Below are 22,106 nucleotides of genomic sequence, written 5' to 3'. Positions count from 1 at the left end.
AATTCAATAATTAGTTTCATCAGATTACGTTTTTCACTAAATGCGAATAATACCGAAAGACACATTAATTTATCCTTACGTTGAACCGTTAAGCAAACACTTTAATTTTATCTAGGTATTGTTATTCTTCAAATCTTATAATTTTATCACTTTTTCGAACTTCGATGCAATAATAATTCGGAAACATGTTTTTGATGTCTCAAATTTCTAAACAATGCAAGGGAAAAGGAAATTATGTATATCATTTCTTTAAACGAATAGTGTACAAGACGCCCTATGCTGACATACATAAGCAATGTATCGATACTGATCGATACTGATCGATACGTAAGTATCTCGTATGTCGAAAGTATTAATTTTTCAGATATAGTTATTCGTTATGTAATTTATTTACTTATTAACTAATTACTGGTAATTATGAATTATACACCTATTTTAAACATAAATTTAATAAAATTCTGCAATCAATAATTGAATAACACCACTGTGTATAGGTTATGTTTGTTTACATATACGGATGCACACGTGTGAAACGTTATCACATGACTTAAGTTAACGTGTTTTCTCGAAAAGATGGCTTTGAAACCAAGGAAAAGTTTAGCCGACAAAATAAATTCTTTAGTTACTACAACACCAACGAGTTTTGGTTCGGACGATGATGCTGACGACACAAAGGCTCAAGTAGTTGATCGGTATGACGAAAGTGACAATTCAGAAAGTAATTTTCAGGTTTCAGAGATACGTAGACAAAACATTGATCCCTTGGATCAGTTGGGCAAAAGGTAAAAATTAAATTTTTTACGGATGATGTATCATAGAATTATTAAATAACTTTTTTATCTATATCATAGGTATATAGGTAAAAAAGTTTCAAGAAAGGATGTATATACTAGTGATAATGATTCACTTACTGTATCAGAGAGTGAAGAAGATGAAGAAGTGGATAGTGTAGAGCAAGAAAATGATAATTATATAAGTAATGATGATATTGATGATGATAACGATGAAATTGATGATGATGACAATGATGACATTAAGGATGACAAAGATGATAATGAAAATAACATTTCAGATGAAGAATTAAATTACGATGATGAAAAAAGTTTAATACAGTATTCCGAGGATGTACAAGATAAAAGCTGCAATAGTGATAATTCTAATACAAAGCAGAAAATAGATTTTCAAACAATATCGCATACAAACTTTAGAGCAGACATTGAAAAAGGTAACTGTGTTAGAAGTCAATTGAAACTTTGGGAAAGTTTACTAGAAGTAAGAATAAAGTTACAAAAATGTTTAGTTACTAGTAATCAAATGCCTCAATATGATGCGCATAAGAATTTTATTGAAAATGTAGACTACACGAAGAAAGTTGATGAGAATAAAAGCAAATTAAAATTGCTATTAAACAATATGTTACAATTGCAAAATTTGTTCTTAAAACAATATCCAGAAACAAAGAATCTATCTGCACAAAGTAGAAAAAGAAAAGCTGAAGAAAGCATAGATACAGAAATGACAAATGTAGACAATGACGATGTAATGAATGAAGAAATTCCTTCAGATACCGAAGATGAGAACGAAAAGGAAGATACATTGATTTCTAGTAGAGATGCAGGCAATATTACTAAACATGTAATTGGCAAGAAACTGAAACTTGACAATTATGAAAAAATATTAAATGAAAATCATAAATTGTACACAGAATACAGAAACTCTGTTATACAAAAGTGGAATGAAAAGACAAGAATAGCTACCGGAAAATTAAATAAGGGTATGAATCAAACAACATTAAAACAAATTGAGTTTGCTTTAAGTGATAAAGAAAAATTACGCAAAAGAACTCAACTAAAACGTTCGGAATACAAAATTATTGATAAGATAGGAGTAACAGAAGATGACAATGAGGGCAGAAGAGTTCAAGAGTATGATCCTGAAATTTACGATGACGACGATTTTTATCATCAACTTTTGAGAGATCTGATCGAATATAAATCAGCCGATATTACTGATCCTGTTCAGCTTAGTAAACAGTGGATACAATTACAAAATATGAGAAGAAAAATGAAAAGAAAAATAGATACAAGAGCCACTAAAGGTAGAAGAATACGATACAATATTCATAATAAATTAGTAAACTTTATGGCTCCTATCACAATAAGCGACACATGGTCAGTTCATGCAAAAGATGAATTATATAATTCTTTATTTGGTAAAATTAAATCAGCAAATATAGAAACTGATCGTTAACATTAAAGTAATTAATACAATTCTATTTACTTTTGTATGATCTAATAGAACGTTTTTTATAAGATATATAAAAATTTGATAATCGGATATTTGAAAAATAATCATAGAAATTGTTGAACGAAATGAGTAAAAAGTGAAAGTTATTGGTTGAAATTAATTCTATTTTTAGAAATCTATTGTGTAATGTAATATTTTTACTTATTTATAATGAAATTGAACATTTGATATTATTTCCTTTATTTTTACCAAACAAATGATCACTATACACTTGTAAGCTTGATTTGTAAATAAAGTAATTTTAATGCATTCTGTTAATTTTAACCAATTATGTTGGTTAATTGTTTTGTAAATAAATAATTTTTACTATAGTGATTTTTGCATACACGAGAAGCCTATGATGTTTCACAGTATGTCACAAAATAGTGCTTGTTATCATTTATATTATTTATCTGTGAGTTCTAAATGTAATAATAGATTGGTGATAAATATTTTAGTGACAGTAGTAATGATGTTATTATAAAGAATACGATTAAATTAGAAATTTTGTACAAGAGACAACATATAATATAAAAATTGTAAATTTATTTTGTCAAATATTATTTCAAAGTATATATTTCACTTTGTGAATCATCAAATCAATTATATATTTCGTTGATCAATTGTGTAAGGATGAATAAATATAATTATTTAAATATTTAAAAAAAAAAATTGTAGAAGCAGTACCAAAAATTGACAATTTTGAATTTTTTCAAATTTTATAACAACAACGGTCCGAAGCATACGTCGATTATTGCCAAAATGTAGCTATTGTACAAATTGCCCAAAAGTAATTAATGTACTTTCTCAATTATCCGACTTAAATGTCATAGAAAACATTTGTAATGAAACAGTAATTAAAACTCGAAAACACACAATCGTGAATAAAAACGATTTTAAAAAAGCTTGAATAGAAAGTTGGAAACTATTAAACTAGATTTTACATTATATGTATTTATTAAAATAAATACATTTACATATCTATTTGTCAAAGTCATCTTTAATCTTTTTTACTAGCTGAAATATGTTTTTATATGTAGCATTCAATTAAATCTAATTCACTGTAGATAATTTGTTAAGGTAATGATAAATATACAGGAAACTTGGCAACAAATATACGAAAACGTAAAAGACAATTCTGTATGTTAAAATAAGATGAAATTAGATTGAATTACCATAGGTAAGTTACAGAATAGATGTTGCAAGCAATGCTTTTTCATGTCATAGTGGTCAAAAGTTCAGATGCCTCCTTACCATCCGTGGTACCTTCAAAATTATCGATTCAGATTACTGATTAAATAATTTTCGATACATTATATTTTACTTAATTCCTCACTATGTACTATAATTATGAATTTTTGAAAATGTCACCATATTTTTTATTAATAAAAATTGATTCTTTTCCCTAGATATACGTACGCCGAATGTGATAGGTGGATGAGTACTTACGTAGCCAACTCTAGATAATCGTTCAGTTTGTTCCACGAACTTACTTTTCAATATTTTTTGCTTACTGTATTGCTTGGTGTTTTGCTCGCTTGCATATCATTTATTGAGAAAACTTTGAAATAATTGTACAAATAAATTTGTAATTTCTCTGCGATATATTATGTGGTAGAAAACCACATCCTTTGGAAATGAAACAATTATACCATTATTTCATTCCTAGAGCACATCAATACATTAATCGATATCAATTGAAGTATTTACGAACTCTTTTACCTTCAATGAGTTTATATATAATTTAAACGATTCAATATATCCCATATCGTAATGTTATGATTATATAATAGTATATAATAATAATCCCCTAATAGAAGATACCAACACATTCTTGTAGTTTCCATCGAGCGATAACATGCACATTTTTTAATAATTATTACTTTAAGTATCAGCTACTAATATTTATCATGACCAACAAATATTTGATTTTTCCTTTAAATATTCTGTTTCTGACATTAATATATATATATATATATATATATATATATATATATAAGAGAAGGTTTTTTACTTTCTTTTCTGTTTTTATCTTCATTTTCTTTAAACAAAATTTTAAAGCTTAGAATATTTTACGTCTTTGGCACGAGTAACAATGAAAAGACCTTTGTGATCTCTTCTGACACAAAACGAATGGAATTTGAGCGACACTGTCGCCTCTATATCTGTTTCGTTCACGATCAATTACTTCAGGCCCTAAAACTAGAGTCGTTCTTGTAGTATTTGTTTAATCTATGGTTCAGGTATATCCCATTTCATTCTATTCGATTCAACCGGCGATTTCGCTCGAAAGAGCAATTAGTAGTTATGGATTCGACATGTCAAAATTCAGATTTTAATGTTAAATACTTGCTTGGTCAGTTAAATACAGCCAGAAAAGAAATTAATAACTTGAGGTATTATTTGATTCCTTTCATTGTACCATGTCTTTATAGATTCAAAGAATTATTTGAAACGGTATCAACAAGTTCCATTCAAACGTGCTGTTTTCTATGCACCTGCATACACACATGCATATGTCATGCAATGTTACACCTACATATCATACATGACTAAAAATGAATATTGTAAGATGAAAATATTACTTGACATCTGTTACTACCTGTTGAAGTTCACTAAAATATTATATATATTTTAATCATAAATACTATTAATGTACTCTTAACACTAAATTATATTTATCACATTGTTTCTCTTTGATATTTACAGGCAACAAATAAAAACTCTTCGTTATATACATGAAAAAGATGTTGATTCCATAAAGCGTCTCTTAGAATCATATAGAAATGGAGCATCTATATCTGAAGCAAAAGTTATATCCTCGGATGATGTAAAACCTAGCACTAGTGCAGATGATGATAATGTAAAACTGAAACCAATTGGAATAATATCTACTTGGTTTCCAAGTAAACGCGGTACTCCTAGACAGCCAGGAATTTGTGGAAAAGTACCAGGAAAGTTATTGCTATATAACTCGATATATACCAATCCAGACCATGCACTTGAAGGATTACAAGATTTTTCGCATATGTGGTAAGATAGTAGAAGAAAAAAATTTTCTTAAATTTGGCTTTAAGTGTTTAACCAACTAATAACCATTAAATATTACAGTTACAAACTTCTGTTTCATTTCTGATTATTTTTATTTTAATAGGGTCTTATTCTACTTTCATAGAAATGATTCAACGCATGTTCGTGCCAAAGTTGCACCACCAAGATTAAATGGTACAAAAACTGGTGTGTTTTCCACACGATCTCCTCATCGTCCATGTCCAATTGGTTTAAGTTTAGTAAAGATTACAAGAATAGAAAATCATACCATTTATTTTGAAGGTGTGGATATGGTGGATCAATCGCCTGTATTAGATATAAAACCTTATATACCACAGTATGACAGTCCAGTATGTTTTGAGAAATTAAATAACAGGTCACAGGAATCTAATGTAGATAACACATTTGTATGTATAGAAGAGACTACCAGCTTAAGTAGAAGTCAAACATGTGGCACCTTTAATGCAAATGTTAATCTTGGGGATGAAACGAGAAGTCTACTTTCAGACTCTTATTATAGAAAAAATACCAATGATATGAGTCAAGACGCAGACATTTCCAGAGATGAAGAGATTGCTTTACGATTACAAGCAGAAGAGTTTCAGAGAAATTCAAACTTTGAAAATTACAACAGTGTGAGACATTTCTCTGAATTAAGTGATATTAATTTGCACAACAATAGCACATTACAACATAATGTAGATGTAACTGGTATACATAGAGCGTTTTACACGTTTTCTGATACTTCGTCTGATGCAAGATCAAACCTGAACATATCCACTGGACATAATACATTTTCAGACAATTTGGAACAACAAGCAGATAGTTTAGTAGATATAAATAGTAGATTACAAAATACTAACATAAGTGGTCGTACAAATGTTGAGTCAATGTACACATCAAGAGGTACAGGGTCTAATTTCATAGAAGCGCATGCTTCTCGATCTAGACTTTTAGATGGAGCAGATGGGCCAAGTACAGTATGCGGTACCGATTTAGATTTAATTCGTAGACGTTCATTAAATGCGAGAATCGATAATTCTCCTATAAGAATGGGAATACGCGAGGCTCCTGATGGAGAAGAAGGTTTGGAATCACAAACGCTTACTCCATCGCAAGTTTTGCCGAATGTTGAAGTAGCGAGGACTATGTCGAATAGTAATTTACCGGATAGTGCGGATACAAATGCAATGTTTTCATCCGAACAAAGAAATGCTGAAAATAGAGAAGCAGAGGCTAACTCTTCATTAGAAGTAAGAATTCCAGAGTGGATATCAAGACCTCAAACACCCCTGTATGTGATATTTAACGATCGAGCTCTTATTCAATTAAATGAAATACTAGGAACCAAAATTAATGACCAAAAGGTAGCAATTGAAAACGTACTTCGCGAAGATCCTAGATCAGTATATCTGAGACAAAGGTGGGGTAGTCAATTTTATACTTTCTTAATCCATGATTTACATATTACTTGTAGATTTGACGATAACAGAGGTATAGTTACAGTTTTTCAAGTTAGGCACGCTGGTCGTATCTGTGAATGCGGAGAACCTGAGTGGCAATGTTTGGGTCATTCACCACCACCATCATAATACGTGTATCTGTATCTCCGTGACGCGTATTTAATGTATGCATTCATAATACTGATAATTTTAGTTCATTGTACTTCTAGATTTGTCAATAATATTGTAAGAAACGTGAGTTCTTAATTTATTCAGCCGTAGGGTGTATTATAGTACATATTCATCATCATTCCATAATTATCCATTATTTAAGGATTTTTATTACTATTAGGTTTAAAAAAAAACTTTTTAAACAAGTTGTTTAATTCTTTTGCTATTTGAAGATGAAATATGTATTGTTATTGTTATGTGCAATATATATTCTAAATAGTTTCTTACAACTTACTGAATCGATAAAACAAATTAAATTGTTACTGATCTTACCTATTAAGCATTCAACTTTGTAAAGTATTATGCGATTCTATAAACGGTTTATATCTTTATTATGTTCTTCTACACTCTAATCTGTTGTTTATTAATAATTTTACTAATGGAAACAATAATCTTCTTTCTTCCTAACACAGTATGTAGAAACTAGTCTTAGATCCTTTGTGAATGTATTAAGACTTGTCGTATCCTTAAAGGTTCATCCGATTTGTAGTCTTAAGAATGTTTAAATATCGAGTTATTACGAATCTTACGAATCACGTTGTATAGAAGTAGATACATTTTTTATTATTTTGATTATGGAATATTTATTGTAGAATCTTGTACGATATTTTTGTCGTAATTAGACTATCGCATCGCATAGCTTTTTCTTGCGACATAGAAGTTCCTATATGTTTAATCTTTGTAAACAATTACAATGCAAGTTATGTTACACATTTTCGCAAAAAAAAAAAAAAAAAAAAAAAATAAATAAATAAATAAAACACGTGAAATAAATTTAGCTTTTAACTTTTACTTTCTCATAAAAAATCTTTCGTCGGAATTTCTACGATTTTTTTATACACAATAGTATTTGTTTACATTTTATTTCATATAAACACGCACGAAAAGAAATCAAATTTGTTAATTAAAATTAAAGCTACAGATATGATTCAAGTATACATTCGTATCGTTGAATCTGCACCTGCTGAAAATACCCATGGTTGAATAGGATGAAACATTACGTCCAAAATACCAAAATCATTGTAAGATTCGTGATTGCATAATCTTTTCAGCGGCACGATCAATGGATTTTGCAGTAAATCACTAAAATGTATATCAAAATAAATAATGCATAACTGATAATGATGTCAAATAATTATAAATGTATAATCTTACTTGTACACCATTCCATGGGAAACGATGAGACCTCTATCATCGGCACCAGACGCAAAAAGAGGATATCGCTTGTGAAATGTAACACCTCGTACACCTGTACCATGTAAACGCAATGTCTGATACGGTTTCGTACTCAAGTCAAGATCAAACCAAAGCATTTTACGATCATAAGTGCCTACTAAAATATTATCACCCCCTGAAAATAAATAATTAAGCATTAGGTATAAAGAAGGAGTCATGAGTACATATTCGGATAACATTCAAAATATTTACCAGGATGTATTGCCATTGATGATATCCATTGTGAGTTCGATAGTAATTTTTTAATCATTTCTTGTTTAACTAAATCATATATTCGCACATTTCGTTGAGTCTGCAATTATTTTATCTCTATTAATAAATTGAAATTTTATACTCTAATGTATACTTAATTTCCGCTTACCGCTACAAATAAATACGGCCTAATTGGATGGAACAAAACGCACTGTATTAAGCCTTTTGACCTAGTGAAAGGAAGTTGAGATCTTCGTTTTGATAACTGATTTATTAGAACAGATCTGTTTTGACCATCTGGCATAACAGTGGCAAAATAATCACCTTTGCCATGCCATGTTACTTGTTTTACTATTTTGAAGTGATTTAAAATTATCCTAATACCCTGGGACCACTGATCACCTTCTGCTTGATCCCACTGGACAGCAGTTTTAACTCTGCTGCTTACTAATGCAATAAAGTACATGTAATTACTTCAATTCTAACATACTTTTGAATCACCATTAATAAAGTTACGTATTCTATTATACCTATAACATCACTTTGAGGTATTATTTCCAATAATTGATCCGTTTTACTGGTAATTAAGTGATCTCCAACTCCAGGATTTATTAAAACAACTTTCTTATCAGCTGCAACCGCTATAAGTGATAGAGCCTGATTTGGACACCAAGCTACAGACCTAATTATTCCGCCACATGGAACCGTTTTCACACATCTGCCCGTTGCTATTTCCCATACTGCAACACAATTAGTAACATATATTACATAACTTTACATGTAAAATATATTATTTGCTTCTTTGTCAAATTAACGAAACTTTACTTTTTAGATTCATATCGTCTCCACCAGAAGCAATGTATTGACCCATTGGTTCTGTAGTAACACTTCTAACCATATCCGCATGACCTTTAAATACCATAGACATTGTCGTAGGAAATGGTTGTAGATCTTTTGGACTAGGTAACTGTGGTACTAAGGCTTCAGGTTCTATTGTTAATCTCATTTTTAGTGCTCTAGGACACAAGTACAAATCCAGACATCTTTGAAATCTTTCTTTAATATACTTAGGATAAGCAGGAACCTCGCGAAGCGAGTTATATTTCTGTGGAATAAAATGTAACTTTCGTTTCCATGGTGTTGTTTGTAATTTATTCCACTCTTTTAGTTCTTTCTTATCAAACAAATACTCTGGTGGAGGATTATAACTTTCTGCATGTCCAGGTAAATGTCTTTTAGGCGGTGGGATGTGCTTATGAATTCTACGCATTTCTTCAGCCTGATCGTCTGATTGCCATAACATGTAAAACTGTGGTTCATACTTTTTCTGCTGCTTTTCTTTTTCTGTTTCAGCAGTAGATTTTATCCAACCCATTTTAAGCGCATGAACTAATTTTGAAACCTTCTTAGCTTCTGGTTTAGATGGTAAAAATGAACGTTTATGTTCAGGAAATTTGCGCACTGGCATTTTCATCACCTCTGAAGTAAACCATTCTACCCATGGCTATAATAAAAAAAAAGTACAGGATGAATATAGGTGTAGTTCCTAAATTATTACAAGATCATAAAATAATAGAAAATAAGATACTTTCAATAAGATTCCCAATAGAAAAGGAACTTACAGCATATTCGTCAAAAGTTGCATCAGGAATCTTTTGTTTTTGAATCCTTGTAATCAATTCTATATCTGCTTCACTTAATACAACATCCTGTCCAGTTTGAGGATCCTTTATAGTTCGCCAAAAATCAGGATCTTCCATTCTTTTCAAGAAATTATCCAATTGATCACCTTTTTGAGGTTTTATAATCTTTTTACCATCCCAATTATAACCAATATGTTCATAATCATCATACCACTTCATCGGTATGTTACCAGTTGTATTACGAATATCTTCTTCATCTGAAGTGTCGTATTCATATTCATCTAATTGCTGACTTAGCTTTGGAACATTATTACTTGTAACTTTGCTCTTTATACTTAGTGCCACACTTTTTTTAGTGTCTGTTTTATTAGATGTTTTTGCTGATTTTTCATTCAATGTAATATATACATTTTTTTTTAACTTATCCGACTTTAAACTTTTCTTATTTTGTACTTTATCTTTTTGTGAAACTTTAGAAGATTTCAATTTGCTTGGTGTATCAATTTCATTTATAGAAGACTTATTTGATTTATTAGTTTTTAATAGGACAGATGTATCTGTACTTGTAATTTTAGTCTCAGAAGATTCAGCAGTCATAGCTTTCACTTTAGGCTTATTACATTTAGGTTTTAAACTAGTCACAGAATCTTCAGTTTTTCTTTCCAACTCGTCATCTGTATCACTTTCTTCACCAGAAATATTTTCATAATCAGTTTCGGAATAATCTTCATCTAAACCAAAGTCATCAGAATCAGTTTCAAACTCTAATTCATTTTCTTCATTATCAGATTCAAAGACTATTGGATCTTTCTCAGTATCGGATTCAATTATATCTTCATTTTCATTAACTTCTTCATCTGTGCTCTCATCATTATTATTTACTTCAGCTTGCAATAAATCTTCAGTACCCGAATCCTAAACAATTTTTTTATAACAAATATCATTTTTGTAGTTGTGATTATTAATGGATTTGCATCAAGATGTGGATTATTCTATATGTAATGACTGACATGTATCATTAAGCTTAAAATAATCAATAAATAGTAAATTACTTATATTATTGAATTATAAAACATAACAAACTGCAGGAAATAAGCGTAACATGAGTCCATTCTCAACTGTGGGTTAATGTTGTAGAAGACTCGCAGGTTATTTACATTATATACCTATTTGAATAAATAGGTTTGTAAGAATAAATAAATCTTTTTACGTTGTATGCTAATTGTAATACATATATGTGCATAGCACTTTTAATGGTATATAACAATGCATCAATAATATTACAATTATAATAATAATTATCAATTAACTTAGGTACATTTTTATGACGATGTTTAATTGAATTAATATATAATTTCTTTAGAAAAAATTCCTTCAGAATGTTGCATTTTAAAATATATGTCAATTAATTTTTATTAATAAGTTATATTTCTATAGGTTAGAACATGTTGTAGAAAACAAAATTTTACCGATTCTTCTTCATATTTTATTGAATTATTTTCCACTCCCTTGGTACTACCTTCAACTTTAAAATTAATTTGTTTTCTTTTTAAATTCTTGTTTCGATCTTTCATTTTTTAAAGTTTCATATGTATATAAATAAAAAACAAGGTTATGTAAATTTCACGTGCAATCGGTAGCTTCAAACACGTTAAATTACACGCGTGTATGCAGCATAAACTTATAGTAACAGGTGAGCGGTCAAAACCTGATAGATTTGCCATTGCTCTTTGCGTAAGGAATACAAATTGAAGTTTCCTTTCTACAGTTTATAAACTTCATGGAATAAAAAAAAAAAAAATAAAAAAAAATGATACGTCACAAAAACAGAATTTCTGAATGTATTAATTCTGATAGAACATAAATTAATGGAGTAGACTTAAGTTTAACTAAGGTTAATTAAATTTATTGATAATATATAAGAAATGTTAGTTTTCTTTTCTTACAAATGGAATGCTCATACAATGTATATAATAATTAACAAAATTTTCATTCTTTTACAATTTGTTAATGTATACGTACATATATAAAAGAAAACTACATTACAGTGCTACTTATACACTACTTAATGCATTAAACTACTATATAAATTATCGTTAGTCAAAATATAATTTGTCCTAATAAATTTGAATATGCTACATATTTTATATATGTACAATATTTTCCATATAGGAAATTTTTTTCATATTTATACAGTGAATAGTTATAAAAGTAAGCAACTAAACAATTATTGATGAAAGGTAATAAAACTCTAAGAAGTCCTTGCATCATATTAATAGTATTTCTCAATTTGCTATATCACTATACTATACTTTGTTTGTTGTGCAGTATTGGGTGGTGTAGTTGTTGGATGAATGTGAACGGGCAAGTCCCAAATCATTGTTTCAACATCCAGAGTTAATGGTCCTTGCCAATTATTAGTACTTTCATTAGGCATTTCTATTAATTTAGAAGTTGTAACAAATTCAAAATGCAATCTCCATTTTAGTGTCATTAAATCAGTGGTAAAATCTGGAGTTACGTGTAAAGGTATGGGTAATACTAAATGAGAGTATTTCAAACCCATACACATCTCGTGATGTTTATTATAACTGACTAATGTTGGAATTGCAGCTTTTCCTCGTCTGTATTCTTCCGAAATATGTTCTTCTGACTGCAGCGCTACCGACACTTGCGCGCACGAAACGGTGGCATTTGAAAAATCGAACGTCCCAACTATATCTTCTCCGAGTTTATAAGAATTTTTAAAAAGACAGAACCTTACAACACGTCCGCGTCCATTCGTAATATTGTAAAAATTTGGACTTCGTCTGGCCGTTAAATTCTAAATACATTTAACGGTAAAGTATTAATTTATGTTACATTTATATGCCAAAATATACACTTTTTGTTCAAAATTTAACAAACCTGGAGAGTTTGTAATGCAATATCTAATGGAGTTTCTCTGTGTTGTGTTTCCATGAATGGATTATTCGGACTCAAATCAACACTATCGTTGCAAGTGGTTATTTCAGGCAATTCTGTTAAAATTATGATATTAATATCACATGTACATTACGTTTAAAATAAATAAATAACATTACCACTTAAAGAAAGTACTCTGAAAGGTACACGAAGTAACTTAATAGCAGTATTTACTCGTTGTGTTCCAACTGTAATTTTATAAGAATATTTTATTGCATGTCCTCTATACGATGGAGGTGCATCACTTGGAATTATTTCCCGGTAAATATCTATAAAATGTAAATGTAAAATTTCTAAGTTTTATATAATATAATACATCCATCTTTTTTATAAAGACTCACATGTTTTACTTTCACCAGGTGATAATCTTAAGTCACAAAATAAAATTTTAGGCTTTGTATTCAGTACAACGTGGCCATTATCTTGCTGCCATGGAGCAAATGTTGTATCTGCAAGATACTTGTTATAAAGGATAAACTGAATAATTAATAAGTACTACTAGTAGTAATAAGGAGTAATATTACATTTACATTATGTTATATATAATTCAATATTTATTTTATTACCAATCAGTTAATGTTTAAAGAAATTTCATTGTGATATTGTTTTGAAATGTTATAATCTTACTTGCATTAATAGCTGCTAATCGAGCTGTGGTATTTAATTTTTCTGACAACACAAACTTGATATTTGTGGAACATTGGCAATGAACTTGTGCACTGGCCCAAGCAAGACTCTCAAAAATATCGCTGAAATTACTTTTTAATTTATATACAGTAATGCGACTACTTTGTTCAAAAGAAACTAAATATACATTACCTATGACTTTGAGATATTTGATGATTTGGATTCGGTGGATTACTGAACGTGACTAAACATTCTATAATTTCTCCAGAAAAGTATACAGGGCCTCTAATTAATTTTGCTGTTATTTCAATCATGTTTTTTGTTATAATTAAAAATAATTTTTTTAAATAAATTTCAAAATATGTTGATTGTAGTTTTTCAGTAATAGTTAATCTCTATTACAAACTTGTCCTTAAATAAATTAACGTTTTGTCTAAAATATAGCATTATAGAAAACAATGTTCATAAAGTAGTTCAACCACCATTTTTAGTTATAACATTATTATTTTGTAACAAGTATTAACAAGTATTATTTCTATACTTTGTTTACATTTCAGAATTAACGTCTTCGATTTTGTACAAAATATTAACTACGATTATATGTGTGCAAGCTTTGTTACCGTATCTGATGTAACAGCACGAAACCCTTGTGCCGATTTATAATATACTACATATTTTAAATACTCTATATTTAGATATAAATATTTAAACTATTCATTAACTGTCGATATAATCAGAATGGAAACGAATTCAAACATACACACATTTCTGTTTATGATCCCATTTTATTTATTTACTATCCTTAGATTTTTTACCTATATTTACGATTCTATGCTGTCACTTAACATACTTAACCTAACTTTTATTTGATAGAAAATGAAGATATATAAAGCAATTGATTATTAAGTTAGAAAATGTCATGCAATCGTACAAATGTACTTTATTATCAAAATTTGTAAATATTTATTTCTTTATTTAAACATAATGCAAGAATAATATCGATTTTTAATTCTGAACCATTTAATTTGTTTTAACCTATAAAGATAAATATATTGTAGCAATGACAAAAGTAAGTGCATGTGAAATTTTCAATCAAATTGATAAAAAAAACTTTACACTTTACGTCGAATGGCTTGATTCGAATTTTAAAGTAATGTTATTAGAACCATCAATGTTACCTTTAAGTGGTCAGGTTTGTATGCAATTTATTTTGACAAATTTTTACATTTGTAGCAATTTAGCAACTTTCCCTTAAGAAAAACAGTTTGATATTATAGATGGATGTCAGAGATATAGATTTCTTTTGTTGCGAATTAGACAAATCGCACGATAAATATCTTCAAGAGACAGAAGAAATACTTTGTGGCAAGGATAAAGAGATTCAATTTTTTGTTGAAAATACAACACTGGAATGGAAAAAAAATGTGTGGACTGTCGGCAGGATTAAGTTATTTTCTGTTTTAGACGTTAAAGTTATCGCGGAACATTTTCAACGATCATTAAAATTTTATCAAAGTATTCAAGACAAGTTAAATGTGTTAGAAAAAGAAAATGAAAATTTAACGAATATAAAAAAGAAGTTATGTTCGGATATAGAAAATATGATAGAAGTTAAAACTAACATGGAACAGGATTTATATAGAAAATTTGTGTTAATTTTAAATTCAAAGAAACAGAAATTAAGGGAATTAGAAAATGCAATAAAAGAGAAACAAGGTTCTAAAGATTCAGTTTTTGATGTATGTACAGATGAAAGTGCAGAATCGGACGAAGAAATGGATGAAATAAATAATCGTACCATACGTACCGCAATTACAAAACGCAAGTCTTTCAATGAATTTAATTCTGCAAGCGTACAAAAAGCTAAGAGAACAAATTTTACTATAAATACAGATCATGTATTCAATGATGAAACAAGTCCCAAAATATCTACCGCTAGATATTCTGTACCTAATAAAGTACACGACTCAAAGAATTGTGCAGCAGAAGGAAATGAAAGAACAAATGAACAACAAAGTTGTGTTTCTGGAACCAGAAAGTCAAGAAGTAGTTTGAATTTTGTTGAAGAAGAATCTGAGGAAGAATTTTCTTAATAATTTCTTAATAATGTTTTTTCAATAATAGAAAATTATTTATAAATTTTAATTTTTTAATATACAAATAATGCAATTAATAATTGAAACGATTTAGTACGTTAACTTTAAGAATTGTGTATAAAATATTTTATAACGAAAGCTGTGTCATATAAATGAAAAATTCTCGATTTAAAAATAAGGTGATTTCATCAAATTCACCATTTTCTTATTTTAAGTTCAGAAATTGTACATTATTAAATTGTACATAAAAATTATTTTTATGTAAATGAATTCCACTTTTTATATAAATATAATGTATAAAAGTAGGGTTATTCACTGTATTCCATTGTATTTCATTATATCTTTCAAAGAGTCTGGGTTATTATAAATTTCAGCGAAAGACGAAAGTTTGAGCAATGGGATAACTAAACGGTATGGTAAAAATGAGTTACATTAATGCAGCTAGAGGATTTTTATATCACTATAGTTATGACAAAGTTAATATAAGAATATCTCATTCAGCTGGCGAAAGAAGTTCCAAGAATAAATGTTCGTAACTTATAATTTGCTCCTATAGAATTCGAAGGAAGTTCGAAGAAATCAATCATAAAAGTTTGGAAGTTTTCATTATATTAATTTGCAGAAGCTTTCGTTTCATTACATTATATATTTGAGTCTTTCTTTTCTATAGTAGTATCTTTACAAACATGTTAGTAAATTTTCGTGAAATTCTAAAACACATTTTTAAAGACATTTGCCTTTGCAGCACATTTTATACAATGGTCCCTCTTTGCGAAGGTCTGCAGGATGCACTGCGTCTCATAGCTTAAAAATAAGAATCGTATTTGATGTGGAACACAATTGAGGAAGTAACCTTGAGCGGCTGCATTTGACCGAAACAATGGTAACGATGGTTCTCTAACGGGGATTATTAATGTCGTGTCTCGTACGAGAATTGTCGATCGTCCTGTTCGGTTGGTACTCGAGGGTGAATAGGCAAAGGTAACGTTGATGGTGATGGAGCGTGATAATCGTAACGATAATAAGCGAAGGATTCCCGTCGTGTAGGGTGTTGTACATCGAAGGATGTGGTTGTCGTAACAGGCATTTCACTGGTGTAGTAACTTCTGTCTGGCACGTTGGGAACGTAGCCAGATTGTAGCTTCACTTGATTATAGCCAGATTGTAGCTTCACTTGGTGGTAGCTCGACTGTAGCTTCACTTGATCCTCTAAATATCGGATGTAGGTTATCGCTAGCCTGAGCGACTCGATCTTTGACAATTTCTTTCCAGGTGGTTTGAATTTCGACAAATGTAATCGTAGAAGGTCGTACGCACGATTCATGTCCCGCATTCTCGTTCGTTCTCGAGCGCAAGCTGACTTTTTGTAATCTGAAAACGAAGCATCGGCTCGATTGGTATTTAAACGAAAAATTATTTCTCCGCGTATAACTGGTGAACATGGGACCTGAAAATCTGTTTCCTATTTTTAACAAACTGGTTGAACGAAGGTTGAACAAAAAGCAATATTTTCAATTCTATGACTTTACGTTGTAGGTACAAGGACATTGTAACAAATGAAATAATAAAACAATCCACAAAAGAGGCTCCCTTGTTACTTATATTTATTTTTATACACAATTGCTCTTATTCGCCGGACACATTCACCGACAACGTCATAAATTTCTTTTAATTGTTATGGAAGAATTGCCCGTTGCGTGTCTTCTCAATCGGGTCTTGTCATTAATTGTGATCGAGTTCCGAAGTTGCTTTGCCATGTCGAGACTTGTTTTCTATACATGTACAGGCTATCCGCTCGTATATCCGTACAGAATACGAATTACCACTGTGATATCATTACGATACAATATTATGAAAAGATGACCGGTTCCAAGTGTTTTTATAAAGAAATTTCACTTAAAATTTCATAATATGTTTTCCGAAGACATTACGACTGTGGCACGGGACTCTCGTTGATTCTATGGTGGTCTACTTTCATCAGCCAGCTTAGGAGGCTGTAGATCGAGCACTCTATAACTCTGGAGTTTAAAAGGAACTGAGAAGTACTTAATCTTGTACATCTTTGCAGTCCCTATGGTCCCGTGTAAATCACGAAGAAGCCTTTATGACACCATCAGCACCACTTTCGATCAAGTTATCTTGCAATTCTTAATACTCGTCGATTAACGCCTCGAGTACGTGGTATCGATATCCTTTAACAATCTTTCGGTGTTAGAATGGCCAACAGTCATTTTTAGTTTCTCATTTGAGTCACACAGATATCCACGAAGATATATTTTAATTTTGGGGAGAGAGTAGAAGGCATTTGACGACAAGACTGAACTACAAGGAGTACACGGTGAGATTTAATTTAGTATGTGGCACTTTGATGGTTACGATGCTTTGAGTTTTTGATTCTAAATAGTTATAAATTAAGGTCAAAGTTTAAGAAAAGTACCAATTTGTGTCGTTTCTTTGCATTACTTTTGCATTTTTATAAAAAATACCTTGCGGGGGGTTGTATATAGATTGCCCGATTGCTGAAAATTTTATTCAAACTCTCCCATAGTAGATCGTAGTTCAATGATTGATATTTGTAGAAATATATGAGAAAAAAAATAAAGAATGCAGAACCCTGAAGTTTTGAAAAAGAAGTGAAACATTATTTACGCAAAGTGGAGGATGCCCCATTGAATCCCTCGATCGGCGTTGTATACGCCTAGCTACGGTCCTGCCGAATCGAGAGTAGCGCGAGTTACGGAGTACATAGCGGCAAACCGCTCTACACGCGTTGCCGACCAATATTTTCTCGGAGCGTTCCGACACTCCTCCCGGCCAGTTTCTTCTTCCGAAATCTCCACCCGAATCTGATCGCGAGTAAAATCTTCCTTCCAGGTAAAGAATTTTTTATACAAAAATACAAAAGGAATGCAGAGAAACGACCCGAATCGGTACTGTTTTAAATCTTTGACCTTTCGAAGGAAAACGTACTACTTTTCATTCAATCCGTCCAAGGTGGTTAAAACTTTGGAATTTTGCTACAAGGAATGAACTCTAACACTTGAACAAATGTCGAAGACATCCTTAAATATGAAAAACTGACGTGGCGGTCAATGTGTTGACTCATCGAACACATAATTACTTAACAAAATATCAATTACTTGATAAAATGATCAAAATTCCACTATTCTTTGTATCATTGCAGAGTATCATTGGTAGTATTTTCTAACAAGGGCACCTACGAGCAGTCATTCTACTATATGCCTCACCTTGCACAAATTGTAGTTTTCACTGATTAATTAGTAACGTTTACCAAGAAACTACAGAATGTGAAATTTATTATTTATTTTTCGCACCTTTTTCAGTTTGCGATGGTTCTCGTTGTACCGATTTAATGTTGGTTTCATGAAGAATTTCTAAATGTGGATGAGTATTAATTACTTCCGGTTCGGGTACTCTGATCACAAACACTCGATCGCTATTCTGCTGGCGATCCTCCAAGTTTCCATCCTGCCATGTTCTCCTTATAGATTGTCGCCGAGTTACGATTAAATTATCTGTAAATAAATACTCTGTAAAATTAGAAAAATATACGTTGTTTGGAAATTTTCCAAACGCACACTTAAATCCCCATTCTACTACTCGATTAATGGTATTTAAGTGCCTCGGTAGCAACCTATGCTGCAGGCATTATCGAAGCTTAAAGTTTGAATCTAATTGTAGTGTTCAATAAGAGCGCACTGCGCGAGGAGAAACACCTGTCGGTTATGATTCTTTTAATTCTAACGATTCGAAAAATAGAGGAAACGTTCGATAAAAAATGCTTGTAACAATTAACGAGAATGTGTTTAGTTCGCACATTAATAGTATAAGTACGTTTTATATTTTACCTTTTATAATTTTCGAAATATTAGCCTGTAATGTCTTTAATTTTATATCTCGTCTGATTGTTCCTTAACGTTTCTTTTTTCCAACGACATATTCACCGATAAATATACCTGATCTGTTTCTGATTAATTGATCCTGCAAATATTGGTCGACTGCTGGCAACTTAGACGGAGAGCTTTCTTCCTGACTTAGTACCTCTTGCTGTTGTTTAGAGTTTTTGTCTAGATCCAGCAATATCGGCGAGTGAGCGCAGTCCTCGTTATTGCTATCATTTTCCAACTGAAAAACACCGTACTCTCTTTCACTTTCACCGCGCGGTATGAAAAAAAAAGAATAAAAGCACTTGGAACGATGTTCGAACAAATCTGGAACCGATTCTAAAATATCGGAATACATTTAAAACCGATTTCGATGTATCGAAATGGTAATGGAAAAAAGAACAATCTACGTGAAGAATTTCGGGAAAAAGAAAACAACTTACACTCCGGATAGTTAATTGCGTAAAAAGGCACGCATGTATTAGAGAAGATAAAAAAATCATTATTCCCTTCTATTTAATCTAGACAACAATGTACTCTGTACGAAAATCGAATAAAATATTCTTTGCTATTGAATAAGAAATACCGATACATTCGGTATCCACTGACGAGACAATTACAAAATACAGCAATGCCCTTCAAGTTGTTACTGGTTCTATTCCTCGAGTTGTTAAAAACGTTACCTCCACCACAATTATATTCCCTAGATTTCTTTCGTTCTTTCGTTTTTTCGTTCTTTTGCAATTTTAAGTAAACTTTCATTTGTACGTCACTATGACTATCCAACGAGGTCTTGAATAACAAATTGTAACATCATTGTATACCAAAGTGTTCGCCTCCCCGTTAATGAAGAAATTATTATAATCTTGTTAATTATTAAAAATTATTAATATCTTGTGTATTATTATAAACTGTATCGGTTGAAATCAGGTTGGTTTAGCGTTAGACGAATAACAATTTGAAATATCGCAAAGCATCTGTCCAAATACGTTTATCCGGACGTGTACCTACGTATCTACGAGTCGCGAATCGATGACTCGGGGTAGTACGTAGATACGTATACGATAAGTAATCGAAACGGAAAGAAATGGACGAAATTTTGATTCAACTAAAAGTTTCGAATAACAAATAACAGATAAATCAGTTCTTAGCCGTAACTCGTTAAGCAAAAATTAGAATTCGAATCGTAGAATTCAACCGTGATACATTGCTATACGTTAATTTTATTGTTCTTTATTCGAATAAAACTTTGCTTATCTTCGAATATAAATAAGAAAAAAGAAAATATATAGTGTGGTAAAAATAATTAAGGTGTGTACATATATTACTTTCCGCAAAAATTTCTTACAATTGATCGCGATCGTTGTAGAATAATTATTCACGATAAACGCTCGATGATTGTACTAACTGTATCTCTTTCTCTCTCTCTCTCTCTCTCTCTCTCTCTCTCTCTCTCTCTCTCTCTCTCTCTCTCTCTCTCTCTCTCTTTCTCATTGTTTTTCACTCTCGTTCTCAATGTACACAAAGTCGAACGAGCAGAAGAAACAAGCACGGTCAAATTTTGCCTATTCGTCCTTCGAGCTATTACAGCTTGTTCCCGATCGAGTACAATTTGAAGAGCATTGCTGCGTTCTATATTTGACGTTGAAGCCAAATAAAAATATTGTGTAGTTACACGCCGAATACAGCATGTGAACACTTTGAAGGATTCCACTACAATCGAAGTACAAATTAATTAAATATTCGTTGATATAGTTAACGAATGCTTTTAAACGTACCGCTACGAAAAAAATATAAATTAGGAAAGGTATACGTCGTCGAGTTATCTTTCAACGTACATTTTGCCCATTTCTGATCGAAAATTATACGAATTTGCGCGCAAAGTATATCTAGATAAGAGACGAAAAACTTTTAATTTATTTTTTCAGGTGGAAAAAAAAGAAAAGAGAAGAAAAACTCGGTTTTCGCAACCGATTCTCCCCTGCGTGTCGAGAAACGGGTCGAGGAACATTGACAGACCTTACCTCTTTCCTTGACAGTTCGTTGGTATAATCCTCCGAATCCATGTCGCAAAATTGGATCACATATTGACGAAGGTAACGACTCGTTGCTCTCGGGACACTTTAACGAAGAAGAAGGTAGAGAACGGTTGATCCACCTTCTTCGAGAAACTTTCCTAAGGCATATGTCGCACACGACCGTCGAACGCGTTTGTCGTCGGATAACATGTGGATCGGTCACAGACAGTCGTTATTAATGTTAATTTTATCCATTTATTAAGTATTCAGGTGTTCCGACAGAGACTCTCAGTTTAGGGAGAACCGTGGCTCCGAGTGATCTCGAGACAACAGAGATACCTCCACGATCTTCGCGTGTAAATTATCCATTGATCACCCTTGGAATTTGTGGTTTTGCGATTACGTCTTTCGAACG

The 22,106-nt window shown here is 31.1% G+C and overlaps 6 protein-coding genes and 1 long non-coding RNA gene across 14 annotated transcripts; 4 read left to right on the top strand and 3 right to left on the bottom strand.

The window, feature by feature from the left end:
• Positions 1 to 368: 368 nt before the first annotated feature.
• Aatf (Apoptosis antagonizing transcription factor) lies at positions 369 to 2,490 on the top strand. Of its 4 annotated transcripts, XM_076325280.1 has the most exons (4): positions 369 to 411; positions 495 to 782; positions 852 to 976; positions 1,073 to 2,486. In XM_076325280.1, the coding sequence occupies exons 2-4, from the start codon at positions 574 to 576 to the stop codon at positions 2,248 to 2,250; spliced, it is 1,512 nt and encodes a 503-aa protein (XP_076181395.1). In that variant the 5' UTR covers positions 369 to 411; positions 495 to 573; the 3' UTR covers positions 2,251 to 2,486. The 4 variants fall into 4 exon arrangements, with proteins under 4 accessions (XP_076181395.1, XP_076181393.1, XP_076181394.1 ...); XM_076325278.1 differs by having other exon boundaries at positions 370 to 411; positions 852 to 2,483; XM_076325279.1 differs by lacking the exon at positions 369 to 411 and having other exon boundaries at positions 437 to 782; positions 852 to 2,483.
• A 2,054-nt stretch (positions 2,491 to 4,544) lies between these two features.
• Positions 4,545 to 7,038, top strand: LOC143153710 (uncharacterized). Its single transcript, XM_076325176.1, has 3 exons — positions 4,545 to 4,682; positions 4,996 to 5,319; positions 5,441 to 7,038. Exons 1-3 carry the CDS (start codon positions 4,594 to 4,596, stop codon positions 6,927 to 6,929), a joined length of 1,902 nt encoding a protein of 633 aa, XP_076181291.1. The 5' UTR covers positions 4,545 to 4,593; the 3' UTR covers positions 6,930 to 7,038.
• Positions 7,039 to 7,300: 262 nt separating this feature from the next.
• On the bottom strand, positions 7,301 to 11,755 carry LOC143153709 (ribosome biogenesis protein BOP1 homolog). The gene is made up of 8 exons (XM_076325175.1): positions 11,551 to 11,755; positions 10,061 to 10,996; positions 9,264 to 9,942; positions 8,969 to 9,178; positions 8,608 to 8,885; positions 8,439 to 8,538; positions 8,166 to 8,361; positions 7,301 to 8,093 (listed from the first exon to the last, which is right to left on the bottom strand). The coding sequence occupies exons 1-8, from the start codon at positions 11,653 to 11,655 to the stop codon at positions 7,940 to 7,942; spliced, it is 2,658 nt and encodes an 885-aa protein (XP_076181290.1). The 5' UTR covers positions 11,656 to 11,755; the 3' UTR covers positions 7,301 to 7,939.
• Positions 11,756 to 12,074: 319 nt separating this feature from the next.
• Positions 12,075 to 13,373, top strand: LOC143153715 (uncharacterized). Its single transcript, XR_012993900.1, has 3 exons — positions 12,075 to 12,321; positions 12,410 to 12,610; positions 12,695 to 13,373. It is a non-coding gene; the product is annotated as an uncharacterized LOC143153715 (long non-coding RNA).
• LOC143153711 (RAB6A-GEF complex partner protein 2) lies at positions 12,341 to 15,750 on the bottom strand. Of its 5 annotated transcripts, none has more exons than XM_076325178.1 (7): positions 14,851 to 15,750; positions 13,865 to 14,105; positions 13,673 to 13,794; positions 13,387 to 13,494; positions 13,165 to 13,314; positions 12,989 to 13,101; positions 12,341 to 12,905 (listed from the first exon to the last, which is right to left on the bottom strand). In XM_076325178.1, the coding sequence occupies exons 2-7, from the start codon at positions 13,984 to 13,986 to the stop codon at positions 12,375 to 12,377; spliced, it is 1,146 nt and encodes a 381-aa protein (XP_076181293.1). In that variant the 5' UTR covers positions 13,987 to 14,105; positions 14,851 to 15,750; the 3' UTR covers positions 12,341 to 12,374. The 5 variants fall into 5 exon arrangements, with proteins under 5 accessions (XP_076181293.1, XP_076181294.1, XP_076181295.1 ...); XM_076325179.1 differs by having other exon boundaries at positions 13,865 to 14,083; XM_076325180.1 differs by lacking the exon at positions 14,851 to 15,750 and having other exon boundaries at positions 12,341 to 12,520; positions 12,603 to 12,905; positions 13,865 to 14,605.
• Positions 14,589 to 16,083, top strand: LOC143153713 (uncharacterized). The gene is made up of 3 exons (XM_076325182.1): positions 14,589 to 14,627; positions 14,716 to 14,864; positions 14,950 to 16,083. The coding sequence occupies exons 1-3, from the start codon at positions 14,606 to 14,608 to the stop codon at positions 15,763 to 15,765; spliced, it is 987 nt and encodes a 328-aa protein (XP_076181297.1). The 5' UTR covers positions 14,589 to 14,605; the 3' UTR covers positions 15,766 to 16,083.
• Positions 16,084 to 16,356: 273 nt separating this feature from the next.
• Sage (salivary gland-expressed bHLH) lies at positions 16,357 to 22,040 on the bottom strand. The gene is made up of 4 exons (XM_076325183.1): positions 21,698 to 22,040; positions 19,746 to 19,914; positions 19,104 to 19,304; positions 16,357 to 17,139 (listed from the first exon to the last, which is right to left on the bottom strand). The coding sequence occupies exons 1-4, from the start codon at positions 21,737 to 21,739 to the stop codon at positions 16,679 to 16,681; spliced, it is 873 nt and encodes a 290-aa protein (XP_076181298.1). The 5' UTR covers positions 21,740 to 22,040; the 3' UTR covers positions 16,357 to 16,678.
• Between the last annotated feature and the right edge of the window lie 66 nt (positions 22,041 to 22,106).

This window comes from Ptiloglossa arizonensis, chromosome 13 (genome assembly GCF_051014685.1).
Source record: "Ptiloglossa arizonensis isolate GNS036 chromosome 13, iyPtiAriz1_principal, whole genome shotgun sequence".
NCBI lineage: Eukaryota > Metazoa > Arthropoda > Insecta > Hymenoptera > Colletidae > Ptiloglossa > Ptiloglossa arizonensis.
The sequence above is the reverse complement of the archived record's forward strand: the minus strand, read 5'-3'. Positions and strand labels throughout refer to the sequence as shown.